Source organism: Emys orbicularis, chromosome 19, assembly GCF_028017835.1.
Source record: "Emys orbicularis isolate rEmyOrb1 chromosome 19, rEmyOrb1.hap1, whole genome shotgun sequence".
Taxonomy (NCBI): Eukaryota; Metazoa; Chordata; order Testudines; family Emydidae; genus Emys; species Emys orbicularis.
Window position 1 is genome coordinate 11271944 of NC_088701.1, and position 17111 is coordinate 11289054.

Consider the following 17111-nt stretch of genomic DNA (forward strand, 5'->3'; position numbering starts at 1 on the left):
CATTGTACTAACAAACCCAGCTGACTAGGCAGAACCAACATCACAGTGTCTTTGTCCCTTGTTTACACATTTTCGTATAAGATATAAGAATATCAAAAAGTCAAACCTAAAATTCTATCCCAGGCTAACAAACAGACCTCTATGCTAACACTCCACTCCAATTTTTCTTTTCTTCTGGGACCCTCCTGCCCAGGTATCCCGAGGAAAGCATAGGACAGATGGCGGCACATTTCCTGATAGGGCCAGGTATCAAGATGGAATGTGTCCATTTGCCCCACTGTCCCCTATGCAGTATGGAGCCCTGCACCTTCCCTCGCATGGGCATACTGCATGCATATTCCAGTGAGTGTGTCAGACTCCCTGTAGTAATGGGCCCAAGAAGGTTGGGTCCGGGTTATCCGTTACACTTCGGTGGAGGACCGTTCACATTGCTTAAATCTGACAATTAGTGGTTGTACCTGGTAGGTCTGTGCCCCCTTTAACCACTGCAGTATACATTGCAGGATTAGTATACTTAACAATAGGGAAATAGCCATAATGATCCACAGTAATATTAGGAGCCCTGATCATTGTAATATAGGCCAACATCTGGGCCACCACCAAAAATGCTGCTTCTCTTCTTTTGACAAGGTTAAGATCTTGTAACACCATTCTGGAGAATCTATTTTAAATGTGTCTAATTGTTGGCAGTCACATCGAGCTGCTCCTGCAGGTTTTGCAGGTTTTCGTCCATATCAAGATACTTGACCCCACTCTCCTCCCAGCACTGGGGATAGAACCCAGGAGTCCTGAGCACATGCACTTCCTGTGATTTGTGGCATCCTGTCAGTGCGGTGGGTTTCCATGGGCAGGGAGAGGTGCAGCCCTTTGGGTCGGGGCTGGAGAGAGACGGAGCCACTAGGCATCATTATTAATCCATGGAGTTGCCTGGTCCCTGCTCCGCACACACTGAGGAGTGAACCCCCCTTCCTCACCCGCTTCAATACAGCCCCCAGGGCCTTCCCTTGCCACTGAGCCCACGGGGCAGGACACGAACCAACAGGGTGATTCTGCAGGGGCTGCAACCTGCTGTGTCCATCAACACTCCCAGGATGGCTGGGAGCGGGTAACAGCACCATTGAGCTCAGTGTGGGGCAGGTATGGATAGATAGATACGGGGGTTTAATGGGGATCGATAGATATGGGGGGTGTATGGGGATGGATAGATAGATACGGGGGTGTAGGGGGATGGATAGATAGATACAGGGGTTTAATGGGAATGGATAGACAGATACGGGGGCGTATGGGGATGAATAGATAGATACGGGGGTTTAATGGGGATGGATAGATAGATATGGGGGGGTGTATGGGGATGGATAGATAGATACGGGGGTTTAATGGGGTTGGATAGATAGATATGGGGGCTGTATGGGGATGGATAGATAGATATGGGGGTTACTGGGGTTGGATAGATAGATACGGGGGTGTATGAGGATGGATAGATAGATATGGGGGTTTAATGGGGATGGATAGTTAGATACGGGGGGGTGTATGGGGATGGATAGATAGATACGGGGGTTTAATGGGGATGGATAGTTAGATATGGGGGGTGTATGGGGATGGATAGATACGGGGGTTTAATGGGGATGGATAGATAGATATGGGGGTGTATGAGGATGGATAGATAGATATGGGGGTTTAATGGGGATGGATAGATAGATACGGGGGGTGTATGGGGATGGATAGATAGATACAGGGGGTTAATGGGGATGGATAGATAGATATGGGGGTGTATGGGGATGGATAGATACGGGGGTTTAATGGGGATGGATAGATAGATACAGGGGTGTATGGGGATGGATAGATACGGGGGTTTAATGGGGATGGATGGATAGATAGATACGGGGGGTGTATGGGGATGGATAGATAGATACGGGTGTTTAATGGGGATGGATAGATAGATATGGGGGGTGTATGGGGATGGATAGATAGATACAGGGGTTTAATGGGGATGGATAGATAGATACGGGGGGTGTATGGGGATGGATAGAAAGATACAGGGGGTTAATGGGGATGGATAGATAGATATGGGGGTGTATGGGGATGGATAGATACGGGGGTTTAATGGGGATGGATAGATAGATACAGGGGTGTATGGGGATGGATAGATACGGGGGTTTAATGGGGATGGATGGATAGATAGATATGGGGGTGTATGGGGATGGATAGATAGATACGGGGGTTTAATGGGGATGGATAGATAGATACGGGGGGTGTATGGGGATGGATAGATAGATACAGGGAGTTAATGGGGATGGATAGATAGATATGGGGAGTGTATGAGGATGGATAGATGGACGATGGGATATTTCGTGACGTTAAGACTCCTGCAGAAAAAGGGAAATGGATGCCCCTCGCCCTTCCCCGCTCAGCCTGTGTAGTGGGGTAAGGAGGGTCGGAGCAGGGCTGTCTCTGCAGTGTCCCTGTGAGCTGGTTTCAAGCACCAGCCTCCTTTGTGCTTGTTCCTGTGAAGCTCTTGAGATGCTCTGGCCTGTTCCCTGCAGCCTCTCCACAGCCGCCTGCCAACCACACACCCCTGCGAGCCCCACCCCCAGGCAGCCCCACCCCCAGGCAGCCCTGTCCATGCTCCAGCCCCAGCTTGCTGAGCTCAGCCGTCTGGGACTGGGGGCCAGAGCTGCCCCTGGGCTCTGCGGCCTGTGGGTCCTTCCCCAGCCATGTGACGTGGGGGCAGCAGGTGTTTGGTAACCCTGATCCAGGCTGTGCCCCTGGGACCAGCCCTCCTGTATCTCACACCCTTATTGCAGGGTCTGGGGCAGAAACACGGGGCCAGATCCCCAGCTGGTGTAAGTCAGCTGTGGTGCCATGGGAGTCCATGGGGCCAGATCCCCAGGGGGTGTAAGTCAGTGACGCTCCACGGATGACAGGGAGCAGATTTACCCCAGCGGGGCTCTGGCCGTGACTCTTTGGCACAAGGGGAGCAGCCTCCTGCACCCCAACTGCCTGCCTCAGCCCGGAGCCCCACCAAAACCCAGAGCCTCCTCTGGCACCCCAAACCCCTCATCCCCGGCCCCTCCACAGAGCCTGCACCCCCAGTCGGAGCCCTCACCCCCTGCACCCCAACCCCCTGCCCCGGACCAGAGCCCCCTCCTACACCCTGAACCCCTCTGCCCCACCCCCAGCCTGGAGCCCCCTCCTGTACCCCAAATGCCTCATCTCTGGCCCCACCCCAGAGCCTGCGCCCCCAGCTGGAGCCCTCACCCCCTCCTGCACCCCAACCACCTGTCCCAGCCCGGAACCCCCTCCTGCATCCTGAGCCCATCATTTCTGGCCTCACCCTGGAGCCCACACCCCCAGTTAGAGACTCACCCCCTCCCGTACCCCAACCCTCTGTCCCAGCCCAAGGAAAGTGAGTGAGGGTGGGGGAGAGCGAGTCACCAAGAGAGGAGGGAATGTAGTGAGCAGGGGTAGGGCCTCGGTGAAGGGGCGGGGAAGGGGGCATGGCCTCAGGGAAGGGGCGGGGCTAGGGTGTTCGGTTTTGTACGATTAAAAAGTTGACAACCCTGTGAGATGCTGAATGACCCAACTGCCCCAGAGCTTGGAAAGTGAGTCCACGCAGGTGGGCAACAGGAGAGACTCGGGGGGCAGCCTGGACATGAACATGCGCTGCTGCCCTACGGAGGGGAAGGCTGGGCCCATGGGGAGGGCACTTGCTAGGCCTTGAGGGACCCAGGGTCAATTCCCTGCTCTGCAGCAGCCTGCTGGAGTGATTTGGTCAGACTCTGGCCCAGAGCCACCGGAGGAGCTGAGGGGCCCCAGTCCCACGTTTAGGTACCGCTGGGCTATGGGCTATTCTGAGGTGGGTCTCGCTCTTTCTCTCTCCTACGGAAGTTGTTCCACTTTAATGAATAGTTGAATAATTAAATAAATTGGGCCAGACCCGCTCTATAGCCCTTAGCCAGGGCACACGCCTGTGAGGTGGTAGATCCCTCTTCAAACTCCTTCCCCACATCAGGCAGAGGGGGAAATTGAATCAGGGGCACCTCCCATCCGAGCTGAGTGCCCTGAGCTAAAGGAGAGCAGGCTCCCCTTCCCCCCATGTGTTCTGTGGGGAGCACGTCAGCCCCTCCTATGGGATTGGCCCCATGCCTGCGAGGCTAGCAGCTGACTACACAGCTGCCCTGGGTTGATGGCTCACTAGGAGACAGGCACCACCGTGCCCTGCAGTGAGGGAAACAGCACTGCTGTCCCCCCCAAGGAAGTGTCCACACCATGGCGCTATGGAGCCCCACCTCCACAGCACAGACTATCAGGGCTGGAAGGGACCTCAGGAGGTCATCTAGTCCAACCCCCTGCTCAAAGCAGGACCAATCCCCAGACAGATTTTTGCCCCAGATCCCTAAATGGCCCCCTCAAGGATGGAACTCACAACCCTGGGTTTAGCAGGCCAATGCTCAAACCACTGAGCAATCCCTCCCCCCAAGCACCTGCCGTGTAGACATGGCCCTGGGCCCTGACCTCCAGGAGAGGGGCGGGGCTTAGCACACAGCCTTCTCCTCAGCATTTCCCAATAGCTGGCTCCCACCTCATTCGCTGGCTCTTGTTACTCCCCTTCTCAGGCACCTCTCTCCCCCATCCATCAAGGGGGCAGCCTGGGCACCTGACTCAGGCCTCGTGGATGACCTCGTTATTCCAGCGAATGTCTAGGCCCTACAACGCTCAGCGTCACCACCCCCCAGTGCCGCCGTGGAGCTGGGCCTCAGTTCCCCTCTGTACACCGGGGCCAAGAGCCCTCCCTCAGATCCTGTACAGAGTGCAGCCTGTCCCAGCACCACCCAGCGTGCTCTACGGGGGCAGGTGGCTTCTGACCTGTGTCAGGGCAGAGCCTGTGCTGGCCCGGCATGAATGCTGCTGGCCCACATGGTCTCTCTGAGGCTGGGCTCCTTTCATGTATGTGCTTCTCTGGGGCCTGTAGAGCACCTGGCATAATGGGGTCTTGGCGCATGACTGGGGCTCCTGGGTGCTACTGTAATACCATTCATAACGTCCCCTCTTGACTTAAAGACCTCAGCCAATGTCTCTAAACCCAGACACGGCGTCTTTCCAGAGGCCCAGATCCTAACTGGCCTAAATCAGATACCTGCATGTGCAAATGGGCCAATCCTGAAGGTCATTAACTCGGGATGATCCTCTGTTCTACTACAAACACCCTAGCCAAGAGACTGGTTCCCAAGGTTTGTCTGGGGAGGGGGTGGCCTGGCCACAAAGGTACCTGCTCGAGGTCTGGGATCACCGGGGGAGGCTGAGGCAGGTGACAGCAGGGCTGGAAGGTTACAAAGGGCCGAGGCTGATCTATTTTGGGTCTTTGTACATTTTCATCAGCTAAAGAAGAAGGGCTGCCCAGAGCTCCCCCGCCCCAGTTGCTGCAGAACCCCAACGTGGTGAGGGGGACCCTGTGACCTGAACCCAGACAGACCCTGAAGGACTCCCAAGGGACAGGTGAGCTGGCGAGCGGTACTGCGGTTGGGCGATGGTTGTTTCCTTTATGATCTGGGCTCCCTGGGCTCTGTTAAGTGAAGAGCAATGGGGCTAGAACCCTGCGCGCAGTGTCTGTGTGCTCCGTGCTACACTGACCACCCAGCCCCTGGAAGAGGGAACCCAGCCAGCCCACGCCTTCAGGGGGAGTTCTGGGAGAAGATGGGGTTTAAGCTACGGGGCTACTTGGGGGTCAGTGCTGGGCCTAGGGCCTAAGGCAGGTGGGCCGCGGGGCTCCGTTTCTGTGAAGGGGTAACAGACAGAGTCAGTGCCCAGTAAATGTGCCCCAGAGGCCACGGCAGACACCAGCGGTGCACCCTGCTGAGACCCCAGGAAGCTCAGAGCACCCAGGGGAGTTCAGTGTCTGGACCCCCATAGCAATCTGGTGAGCCGCCAACAGGGGCAGCCCAACTGATCTGGGACAGAGGCCTCTCTGGGGGAAATAGGAGAGGGAGGCAGAGTTGTGCCCCCTGCTCATGCTCTGGCCCTAGGTACCAGAGACCTGGAGTCAGGGGAAGAACTGAGCCAGAGAAGCATCAACAGACCCAGATCCAAGTTTATTCATTGCACTGGGCACAAAGGGCACAGCATGGTTCTGTGCCAGGGCCCACGGCGAGGGGGCGGCAGGGGCAGCAGGCCAGGTGGGGCTCTCCGGTGCCCCAGGCTGGGTCTTGGCATCACTCCAGCCCTATCTTGCAGCAGCGCGCGGCCGTCCAGTCGATGCCGCTGCACTGGCAGTGGCAGGTGGAGTCGGTGCGAATGTCCCAGGAGCCGCAGCCCATTCCGCAGGCACAGCCCGTGGGTTTGTACCCTGTGGGGGGATGGAGAGGTGGGGTTAGGGGAGCAGCTGGTGGCCAGATGGGAGTCATGGGATGTAGCGAGGTGCCCTGCTGTCTCCTCCTCCCCAGCACCCAGGGCATGGCCCTGGTGCTCCCTTGCAGCCAGGCCACTGCCCAAGCAAGGGAGGCCAGTGAGACGCCCCAGGGGTCTGGCCCAGGGGCCCACACTGGTCCCAGCTCCACAGCATCCAGTGCCCCCAGGGACTCGGGAGTGGTGCGAATGCCGTTGCTGCAGGCACCTGGCAGCACATGTGCAGGGGGGCCCCAGGCAGGCTGGTGGTCCATCGCTGCCCCAGCTCCACACCCACCCAGGATTGCAGAGGGGGTGGGGTCTGTGCCACAGGGCTCCCCTCCCTCCTTGGGCCTGCGGGGCACTCGGGAAAGTGCTCTCACCTGCTGGGCAGGAGACAAGTGCCCCACGGGCTGAGACGTCCTGGCAGATTAGCTTGGCTTTGGCCAGGGTGGAGGACACTGCAAGGCAAGACGCAGAGTTGTAGCCAGCAGGACCCTGGGTGCGGAAAGGCTGCCCCCTCCCCCCAGGCTCAGGTGGAGAGAAGCTGCCTCTGCCCCAGCTGTGACCTGGGCAGGTGTAACCCACCCAGCCTCGCTCCATGTGGCGCTCTGGCTCCCCCGAGTGGTGGCTGGGCTACATACAGCCGCAGCGCCTGGAGCTGGGTGCTGTAGCTGAAGCTATAGAGGCTCCTGGCCTGAGATCTGGACGTCTCATGTTTGATGCCGGTGTCCCCCAGCCCCCCAGAAGAGTCTTACCCAGGGGAAGCCGCTGGGCATCCAGCAAGACAGCCCGCCCCTCCCCCCCCCCCCCCCGGGTGAGCAGCAGCCAGCTGAGAGAGATGGGTAGAGCCAGCCCTGAGAGACCCCAACCAACCCCTGGGGTGAGGTGGCGCTAGCTGTGCAGATGGCACCTCATGGACCCCGTCTCCAGCCACTCCCATGGGGTGACTGACCAGTCCAGCGGGTCTGTGGCTAAGGGGCTGGGCTGGGCTGCAGGAGATGTGGGTTTTATTCCTGCCTCTGCCATTGACTCCCTGTGTGACCTTGGGTGAGTCACTTAGTCCTGTGGACTTCGGTTCCCCTCTGTGCAACGGGGATGATGATCCATCTCTTGGCAGTTCTTTGGGGCAGGGAGCGTCTCACCATGGCCTGTGCAGCACCTGGCACGACGGGGCCCAGAGCGCAGCCACTGGAATAGAACTAACACAAATGCCGGCTCCGTGCTGTGCTCAGGCCTGAACCGAAGCTGAGGAACGGCAGGGAGCCCCAAGGGTTCCAGCTCCCCCTCGCCCCGTTTGCACACTGAATGGGGCTGGCTGGGAGCAGAGCCGGGACGGACAGTGAGAGAGCTGCCCCGTGTGGTTTGGCAGGAGCAGGGATCAAACCTGGGACTCCCGGAGTCTCTGCCTAAGTCAAAGCCCCAAGCCCATCAACTCAGAGGCAGTATCAGACACTATGTGGCTCAACCACTAGAGAGCGATAGAGAGCCACAATGTGGGGTACAGATAATGTTGCTCTTGTATGTGGCTGGTTCCATCTTCCACTTGTGTTTTTTCCAGGAAATTCCACTCAGCGTTTTAGTTGACCCCATTAATCTTGGTTTAAAAAGCAGGAGAAGATTGAACCAGTCACTGACGCTGCCTGTGTCATGTCTCACTAGTGCACAGCTGAGCAGTGTGCCTGGGCAGGATGGTGCAATGGTTAAAGCATCAGCCTTGGTCTGCATTCAAGCCCCTGCTCTGCCACAGACTCCCTGTGTGATCTTGGGTAAGTCACTTAGCCTCTCCGGCCTAGATCTACAAAAGTCCCTTGTTTCTAGACACCCTGCGAGCCACGTAACTCCCACTCGGCTGCTGCCAAACACCGCAGACACCTAATGCACCTAGCGCCCAAGTGTTTGCAGTAAGAATACACTGGAGAGGGTGCAGGGGTCAGATGCTGCGTGACGGGGAGGAGGAGATACAGGTACAACACAGAGTGTTGTTTGGGAGGAAAACCACAGTTTTGGCAGCTCCCAGCACATGATGAATTGCAAAGCCAGTTCCCTCGCCCAATCTGGGGCTCAGAGCAGAGACTGCCGGAGCTTCGCCTTTCGCTGCAAAGTCCCATCCCCCGACCTCCCCTAGCTGTGACCCCCCATCTCTGGGGGAGGCGCCCCTGAGTCAGTTACCTATGGAACTAATCGCTGCCTCCACCTTCAGATCGACCACATTGTCAATGATGCACTGAGCACCCGTGTGGTACGCGGGCACCAGGAGGGTGAGCATCAGGAACACAGCAGCCTTCATCACGCCGGGTGCTGAGCTACCTGCAGGAGAGAGATCCGGCCAATACGTGAGACCCCAGGACAGGAGCCCTCTGGAATCAGTGTCAGTAGCCGAGATGCACAAAGGCAGCGGAGTGGGGCACAGGCATGAGGGAAAGCCACAGTGCCAGGGAAGGGGGTGAGGGTCAGAGGGGGGACAGGCAGGCCCAAGGGTGCAGGGGATATGGGGAGGAGAATGTGGGGGGCTGGAAGGGATACTGAGGGGTGGGGGAATGTAATGCAGCAAATAGGGGAAAGGGAGGAAGGATTTGGAGCAGGAGACTGGGAGCGGTGGGTGGGTGGGGAGGCAGGCAGGATGGCAATGGGGGGTTATTGGGGAGGGCTGGAATGGAATCCCCATCCTAGGGGCTAGCAGAGCAGGACTGCCTCTAAGCTGCCAGTGCATTTTCAGGCTGAAATTGACACACACACACACACACACACATATGCGCATGGGGGAAGGGGGTTCCCGTTAAAGGTTTGGACCCTTAGAATTAGCTCCTCAGAGAACTGATCCCCCTCCACCAACTCCTCCCCAAAACAAAATTAAAACACCCACAAAAAGAGCCTCGTTTCTCTGCTCCAAGCTGCACCTGTTTCACTCGGCATGATTGTAAACCAGTTCGGTGAAAGCCGTGCGAGTCGCAGTGTGGACGTTCCTACTCCAATGGAATCGCCATTTGGTAAGGGATCCACTTAAGCTAAACTGACAGACGTCTGGTGTGGATCAGGTTAGGACTGGGCTACACACCATTTTGCACTGAGTTATCCGTTACAGACTGATCTAGTTTGTGCCGTGCCCCCCTGGGGTGGATGCAGCTAGAAGTGTATAAAAGCATTTATAGCAAAAGAGTATTTTAGTAATCAGTATCATTAAATTGGTGCAAAACTGGGTTTAGACCAGTCCTTACAGGATTAAAACCAGATTTACATTGATTTAGTTTAAGGGTAACATTTTCACGTGATTTAGGATTCTAACTCCCATTGACTTTCAGTGAGACGAGGCTCCTAAAGGCCAGATGGTCAAAGGCATTTAAGCACCTAATGACGCACATAGGCACCTAAGTCACAAAATGGAATGTAGGCTCCTAAATCCTTTAGCTGCTTTACAAATCATTATCCCAAGCCGATCCCTTGCTACATAGGATTAAGAGCGTCCCCACTGTGCCTGGAACCAGATTAACTCCATCACTTTTGAAAGCCATTGAAAGTTACGCCACTGCCACCCTGACTATGGCCAAGGCCCGAGGGAGCTGGGCACATGCAGAAGCCGTGCCCCAAATCCTGCCCCAAGGCTCAGTCTAGAGAATCCCGCCCGACCAACGGTACAAACTCACCTTCTGGCACAATCTTGCAAGATGCTGCTTCCCAGTTCACAAGCTGCCCCTTTAAATAGGAGCCAGCTGGAGCAGAGGTGGCGAAATCTTCCATCCCATTGGCTGCTTGACAACTGACTCCCCCTCCCACAAGTATGGGGCAACCCCAGGACTGTTCCTAACAAAGAATGTTTCTTTTTAAACTTCCTTGTTTGCTCAACCCCTGCCCAGCTGTTCATTGCCAGGGCCAAATTCTCCCCTGGTGTAACTCCATTACATTGAAGGCATTACACCAACCTAGGCTTTGGCTCTGAGGGTCTGGACGGACCTGGGGCTCCCCCTCTGTGGGAATTTCCAGGGTATTGTAAGGGGGTTGCTGGAAGGCAGGGCCACTCTGGGTTTGGCACCAGCTACCTGCAGATTGGAGACTAAGGGGCGGGCTGCGCTGCAGCTGGAGGTGTAATTAACTTTGCTGGAGCTCGCGAAGTGAAAATAGCAGTAGCCTCGGTGGTGCAGGAGGTGGGATGGGCCAGCTGCCCCATGCATGGACCCTGGGTCCTGGACCGGATCATACTCTGCTGCGTAGCCAGCCCAGCCCACCTCCCGTGCTGCTGTGGCTACCCAGCTGCTCTAGCCCACCTGGCTACAGTGTAGAGGCAAGTGCCAGAGATGGGTTGAAAATGCACCAGCAGGATTTGTAGCCCAGCACGGGGCTGGGCAGGGAGGGCAGACATGCAATCAGAGCCCGGCTTTCTGACCTCTCTCTAGTGAGTCTAGCTGCTAGTGTGAGCCCCGTCTCACAGAGCTTAAGCCAGGAGGGACCATCAGATCATCCAGTCTGTGTAGCACAGGCCATTGCACTTCACCCACGTGTCCCTAATGCTGAGCCCAGTGACTCCTATTAGACAAAAGCATTTCAGCCCTCGGGTAACTCAACTGGTGCAGAAAACAGGAGAGATCGAGGTGCTGCCAACGGCCGAGGCCCCTGCAAGGCAGGGAATTGATATGGGGAGATGCACAGCTGCTCCCGGCAGGCGATCCACACCACGTGCTGCAGAACAAGCAAAACCACACCAAGGTCCCTGCCAATCTGACCTGGGGGAATCGTCCTGAATAACCCCAAACCTGGGGTCAGCATGACCTTGAGCATAGGAGCAAGAGCCACCAGCCACAGACCTAAGCGCCATCCTCCCAGCCCTGGGGGGATGGGCACCTCTATGCACCACTGCACAAATCACAGCCATTCCCAGGTAGCGCCGGGCCACTGGCACACAGAAGCCACTAGCCTGAGCTCTCATGGTCTAATGCCCTGTACCGGCCTGTGTGCAGACACGGAAGGAGAGACAGTCCCTGCCCCAGAGAGCTCACCGTCTAAAGCAGGGGTCTCAAACAAGCGGCCCGGGGGCCGCATGCGGCCTGCAGGGTTGTTTTCTGCGGCCCGCGAGCGACTCGCGCCCCCCCCCAGCATTTACCTAGAGCGGCTCCAGCCCAACGCGCACCGGGGGAAGGGCAGGCTCCCTGCCTGCCCTGCCCCCTGCCGCTCCGGGAAGCGGCCGGAACGTGGGGAAGGGGGGGCACAGGGCTCTGTGTGTTGCTCTTGCTTCAGGCAGCGCCCCCAGCAGCTCCCATTGGCCGCAGTTCCCCATTCCCAGCCAATGGGAGCTGCTGGGGGTGGTGCCTGAAGCAACAGCAACACACAGACCCCTGTGCCCCTCCTCCCCTAGGTTCCGGCCACTTCCCGGAGCGGTGCGGGGACAGGCAGGCAGGTGGCCTGCTCTGCCCGCGGTGCGTGTCGGGCTGGAGCCCGCCCTCCGAGCCCCTCCTGCAGCCCAACCCCCTGCTGTACCCTGCACCCCTCTTGCAGCCCAACCCCCTGCTGTACCCCACACCCCTCCAGCACCCCACACCCCAACTCCCTGCCCTGAGCCCCCACCACACCCCACACCCCTCCTGCCCTCCTTGGGGGCAGGAAGGGGGCAGAGTTGGGATGGGGATTTCAGGGAAGGGGTTGGAATGGGGGCAGGGCCTCATGGAAGGGGTGGAGTGGGGGCGGGGCCAAGGGTGGCGGGGGGAGGTGTCAGTAATGCGGCCCTCGGCCAATGTACTAGTCCTCATGTGGCCCTCGTGGTCATTTGAGTTGGAGACCCCTGGTCTAAAGAGACAAAGGCCTGGGAGAGGAAACTGAAGTAAAGAAAGGGGAAGTGACTGGCACAAGATCACCCAGCAGGGTAGTGTCAGAACAAGGAACAGAACACAAATGGCCAGAGTCTCAGCCCGGTGCTCTAGCCATGAGACCACAGAGCCTCTGAACAGAGGGAAATGAATGATGAGGCAGAGATCTTCCAAAGGTCACACAGCGCAACTCAGGGAGACATCACCGGCCTGACAAGCTGGAGTGATGGTGTCTAGTTACTGCTGTTCTTGCTAAACAAGTACCTCACAGAGATAATATAGAAGTGTTGTAATAGTGAGCTTGCAGCAGAGCAGGAAATAGAAACCAGGAATCCTGACTCCCAGCCCCCTGCCCCACCTAATAGACCCCACTTCTCTCCCAAAGGGGGAAATAGAACCCAGGAGTCCTGACTCCCAGCCCCCTGCCCCACCTAATAGACCCCACTTCTCTCCCAAAGGGGGAAATAGAACCCAGGAGTCCTGACTCCCAACCCCCTGCCCCACCTAATAGACCCCACTTCTCTCCCAGAGGGGGAAATAGAACCCAGGAGTCCTGACTCCCAACCCCATGCCCCACCTAATAGACCCCACTTCTCTCCCAAAGGGGGAAATAGAACCCAGGAGTCCTGACTCCCAGCCCCCTGCCCCACCTAATAGACCCCACTTCTCTCCCAAAGGGGGAAATAGAACCCAGGAGTCCTGACTCCCAACCCCCTGCCCCACCTAATAGACCCCACTTCTCTCCTAAAGGGGGAAATAGAACCCAGGAGTCCTGACTCCCAGCCCCCTGCCCCACCTAATAGACCCCACTTCTCTCCCAAAGGGGGAAATAGAACCCAGGAGTCCTGACTCACAGCCCCCTGCCCCACCTAATAGACCCCACTTCTCTCCCAAACGGGGAAATAGAACCCAGGAGTCCTGACTCCCAGCCCCCTGCCCCACCTACTAGACCCCACTTCTCTCCCAAAGGGGGAAATAGAACCCAGGAGTCCTGACTCCCAGCCCCCTGCCCCACCTAATAGACCCCACTTCTCTCCCAAAGGGGGAAATAGAACCCAGGAGTCCTGACTCCCAGCCCCCTGCCCCACCTAATAGACCCCACTTCTCTCCCAAAGGGGGAAATAGAACCCAGGAGTCCTGACTCCCAGCCCCCTGCCCCACCTACTAGACCCCACTTCTCTCCCAAACGGGGAAATAGAACCCAGGAGTCCTGACTCCCAGCCCCCTGCCCCACCTAATAGACCCCACTTCTCTCCCAAAGGGGGAAATAGAACCCAGGAGTCCTGACTCCCAGCCCCCTGCCCCACCTAATAGACCCCACTTCTCTCCCAAAGGTGGAAATAGAACCCAGGAGTCCTGACTCCCAGCCCCCTGCCCCACCTAATAGACCCCACTTCTCTCCCAAAGGGGGAAATAGAACCTAGGAGTCCTGACTCCCAGCCCCCTGCCCCACCTAATAGACCCCACTTCTCTCCCAAAGGGGGAAATAGAACCCAGGAGTCCTGACTCCCAGCCCCCTGCCCCACCTAATAGACCCCACTTCTCTCCCAAAGGTGGAAATAGAACCCAGGAGTCCTGACTCCCAGCCCCCTGCCCCACCTAATAGACCCCACTTCTCTCCCAAAGGGGGAAATAGAACCTAGGAGTCCTGACTCCCAGCCCCCTGCCCCACCTAATAGACCCCACTTCTCTCCCAAAGGGGGAAATAGAACCCAGGAGTCCTGACTCCCAGCCCCCTGCCCCACCTACTAGACCCCACTTCTCTCCCAAAGGGGGAAATAGAACCCAGGAGTCCTGACTCCCAGCCCCCTGCCCCACCTAATAGACCCCACTTCTCTCCCAAAGGGGGAAATAGAACCCAGGAGTCCTGACTCCCAGCCCCCTGCCCCACCTAATAGACCCCACTTCTCTCCCAAAGGGGGAAATAGAACCGAGGAGTCCTGACTCCCAACCCCCTGCCCCACCTAATAGACCCCACTTCTCTCCCAAAGGGGGAAATAGAACCCAGGAGTCCTGACTCCCAGCCCCCTGCCCCACCTAATAGACCCCACTTCTCCCCCAAAGGGGGAAATAGAACCCAGGAGTCCTGACTCCCAGCCCCCTGCCCCACCTAATAGACCCCACTTCTCTCCCAAAGGGGGAAATAGAACCCAGGAGTCCTGACACCCAGCCCCCTGCCCCACCTAATAGACCCCACTTCTCTCCCAAAGGGGGAAATAGAACCCAGGAGTCCTGACTCCCAACCCCCTGCCCCACCTAATAGACCCCACTTCTCTCCCAAAGGGGGAAATAGAACCCAGGAGTCCTGACTCCCAGCCCCCTGCCCCACCTACTAGACCCCACTTCTCTCCCAAACGGGGAAATAGAACCCAGGAGTCCTGACTCCCAGCCCCCTGCCCCACCTAATAGACCCCACTTCTCTCCCAAAGGGGGAAATAGAACCCAGGAGTCCTGACTCCCAGCCCCCCTGCTCTAAACTTGTGACAAAGGGGAATTTTATGTAATATTTTTATAATTCCTAGGCATGTCTCGGTTTCCCTCACTACTTTGCATTGCTCCCCAGTGAATGCAGAAGGGTTAAATCTGCTCTTGGGGCTGAGCAGAAGCATTGAGGTCCGTAGCTGTCTGGGGTGGAATGAATGGGGCATTAAAGGACTGGCTGAAACCGAGTGGTATCAGTGGAGGATCCAGAAAGACAATGGGATCCCAAAGCCTGAACAACTGACACCTCTCCGCAGGCAGAACATGTGAACTCAGCATCAGCGCCGGCTCCAGGCACCAGCCGACCAAGCACGTGCTTGGGGCGGCTCCTTGTAAGGGGCGGCCAACCTTGGGGTGGCGGGGGGCGCTCAGGGTTGTTGGTTTTTTTTGGTTTGGCGGGGTGGCGCTCGAGGGTTTTTTTGTTGTTGTTTTTGTTTCGGCCGGGCAGTGCTCGGGGGGGGGGGGGGGGGGTTGTTTTTCTTTCGGCGGCGTGGCGCGGTGCTGGGGGGGGGGGTGTTTCGGCAGCGCGGCACTGGGGGGGGGTTGTTTTGGCGGCGCGGCACTTGGGGGGTGTTTTGGCAGGGCGGGGCAGCGCTCAGGGGTGTGTGTTTCGGTGGGGCAGCGCTTGGGGGGGTGTTTGGGTGGGGCGGTGCTCGGGGGATGTGTTTCGGCGGCACTCGGGGGTGTGTGTTTCGGCGGGGTGGTGCTCTTTTTTTTTGCTTGGGGTGGCAAAAAAGTTAGAGCCGGCCCTGCTCAGCATGGGCCTGGTGGAGGAGGTGAATGGACTGAGGGGTGGCAGGAGGCTAGGATAAGAGCTGGCCTCTGGGGAGATGCAGAGCTCACATCTGGGACTGACAAAGAGAGGAGGCCAAAAGTGGATTGGCTGGGTGGCGCGCTGGCGTGGCCAGGATGGACGGTGTCTTAGCCTTTGCTTCTCTGCGCTAACCTGGGGACTTCCTGGGCTGGGTTCTAGCTAATAAACCTGACTGGTTGTAAAGGCTCCTGGTGTCACTGCAAATCCTTGCCAAGGTGCGTTGGGCCCTGAGGAGCGGACAAGTGCCTGACCAGGTGTCTGTCTCAGCTGGATTCACTCTATCCCCAGAGGCTCAGTCGCAGAGGCATTGAGGATACGTGGCCTATTCTTGAGGAAGAGCAGGACCCCTTGGGGGACTGGCCCACTGCAGGGATTCCTTTGAGGGACTGTTTAAAAGCTGCGGCATAGCACAGATCCTGTGGACCAGTGACAGATCCCCATTCCTCACCAGGAGCTGGGAATGGAACCCAGGACTCCTGGCTCCCTCCCCCTTAAACCTCAACCCTCGCCCAGAGCTAGGAAAGAGAACCCAGGAGTCCTGCACTGACCACCAGCCTCTCCAGCACCCAGCTGCCCTGAACCTTTGCACAGGAGAAATCCCAGGAGCAGAAGCTAGCCAGGATTGACACAATAAGCAGATCCCCCTAAACCCAGGCCACCCTTCCTGAGAGAAGTGGGTGTGTGCAGGGGAAGCTCCTGCCTGGAGCTGGGGGTGGGGGTTGGTTCCCCAGGGCCCCCCTTCACTAGTGCTGAATTCACAGATCTCATTGACACTGACTGGGCTCCTGCTGGGCGCGCGGAAGCTGAACACGCCCAGCCCCTCTCGGCAAGGCACAATCCTTCCATTGTCCCCAGCCCCAGGGCAGCTGCTCACCCAGCCCCGCTCCCTCAGCAAACAGACTTCACCCACATCGGCGCAGCCACGGACTGGTTGGTGTAGACGTGGCACCGTTTCTGCCAGGGGCTGTTGGCAGCAACAAGGGCCGGGGTCAACCAGCCAGGGGACCCTTTTGAAACTGACACATGCCAGGCCTCCGCAGGACCTGGGAAAACTGAACACTTCTCCTGGGCCCCCCTAGCCAGCAAATGTTCCTCACCCACAGCAATGAGTCCATGTGAAAAATACAGAAAACTGCATTAAGGGGACCAGGCACAGAGCTGGCACCCGGGAAACGCAGCAACCACAAATCATCTCGATACGTGCACTCCTCCTCCTCCTCTTCCCCTGCTCTGCAGACCGTGGAGGGCCTTGGCTCTCTCACAATTTGCCCCATACAAAGTATGTCTACAACTAATAACTAACCCCCCCCCCCATAGTGCCTTTGGCAGTGCCCTTCACTGCCGTGTCCCTTCTGCAGGGGTGAATTTCCAATGCGCCCCACTCTGCTTTGCACCGTCCCAGAGCCCTGGAGTGCACTGGGCCAGCCCCGTCCAGCTGCCAGGGGAAGCTGCCTGATCTAGTCCAGAGACTCAAAGGTGGCCCAGCAATAGTGATTTCAGCTACGCTGGTGCTGGCAGGGGGCGTTGCCTCTAACCACAACACCATCTCCACAATGCCATCTTTGTACACCAGCTCCACTGCCCAGGGTCCCTTACTGAGCCAACTATAGCAATTATAGTGCTAGTGGCACCGGGGAAAG

General features: G+C 57.6%; 1 protein-coding gene and 1 pseudogene across 1 annotated transcript; one reads left to right on the plus strand and one right to left on the minus strand.

The window, feature by feature from the left end:
- The window catches only part of LOC135891988 (adhesion G protein-coupled receptor E2-like), a 1091233-nt pseudogene that overhangs the window by 325115 nt on the left and 749007 nt on the right, over positions 1 to 17111 (plus strand).
- On the minus strand, positions 6109 to 10119 carry RETN (resistin). The gene is made up of 4 exons (XM_065419121.1): positions 10026 to 10119; positions 8554 to 8691; positions 6765 to 6842; positions 6109 to 6343 (listed from the first exon to the last, which is right to left on the minus strand). Exons 1-4 carry the CDS (start codon positions 10117 to 10119, stop codon positions 6210 to 6212), a joined length of 444 nt encoding a protein of 147 aa, XP_065275193.1. The 3' UTR covers positions 6109 to 6209.

Coding starts and splice junctions, on each gene's coding strand:
- RETN (XM_065419121.1), bottom strand. CDS start 10,119: ATGGAAGATTTCGCCACCTCTGCTCCAGCTGGCTCCTATTTAAAGGGG. Junction 8,692..10,025: donor TTGCAAGATTGTGCCAGAAG/GTGAGTTTGTAC, acceptor TCTCTCCTGCAG/GTAGCTCAGCACCCGGCGTG. Junction 6,344..6,764: donor ACTTGTCTCCTGCCCAGCAG/GTGAGAGCACTT, acceptor ATCCCCCCACAG/GGTACAAACCCACGGGCTGT.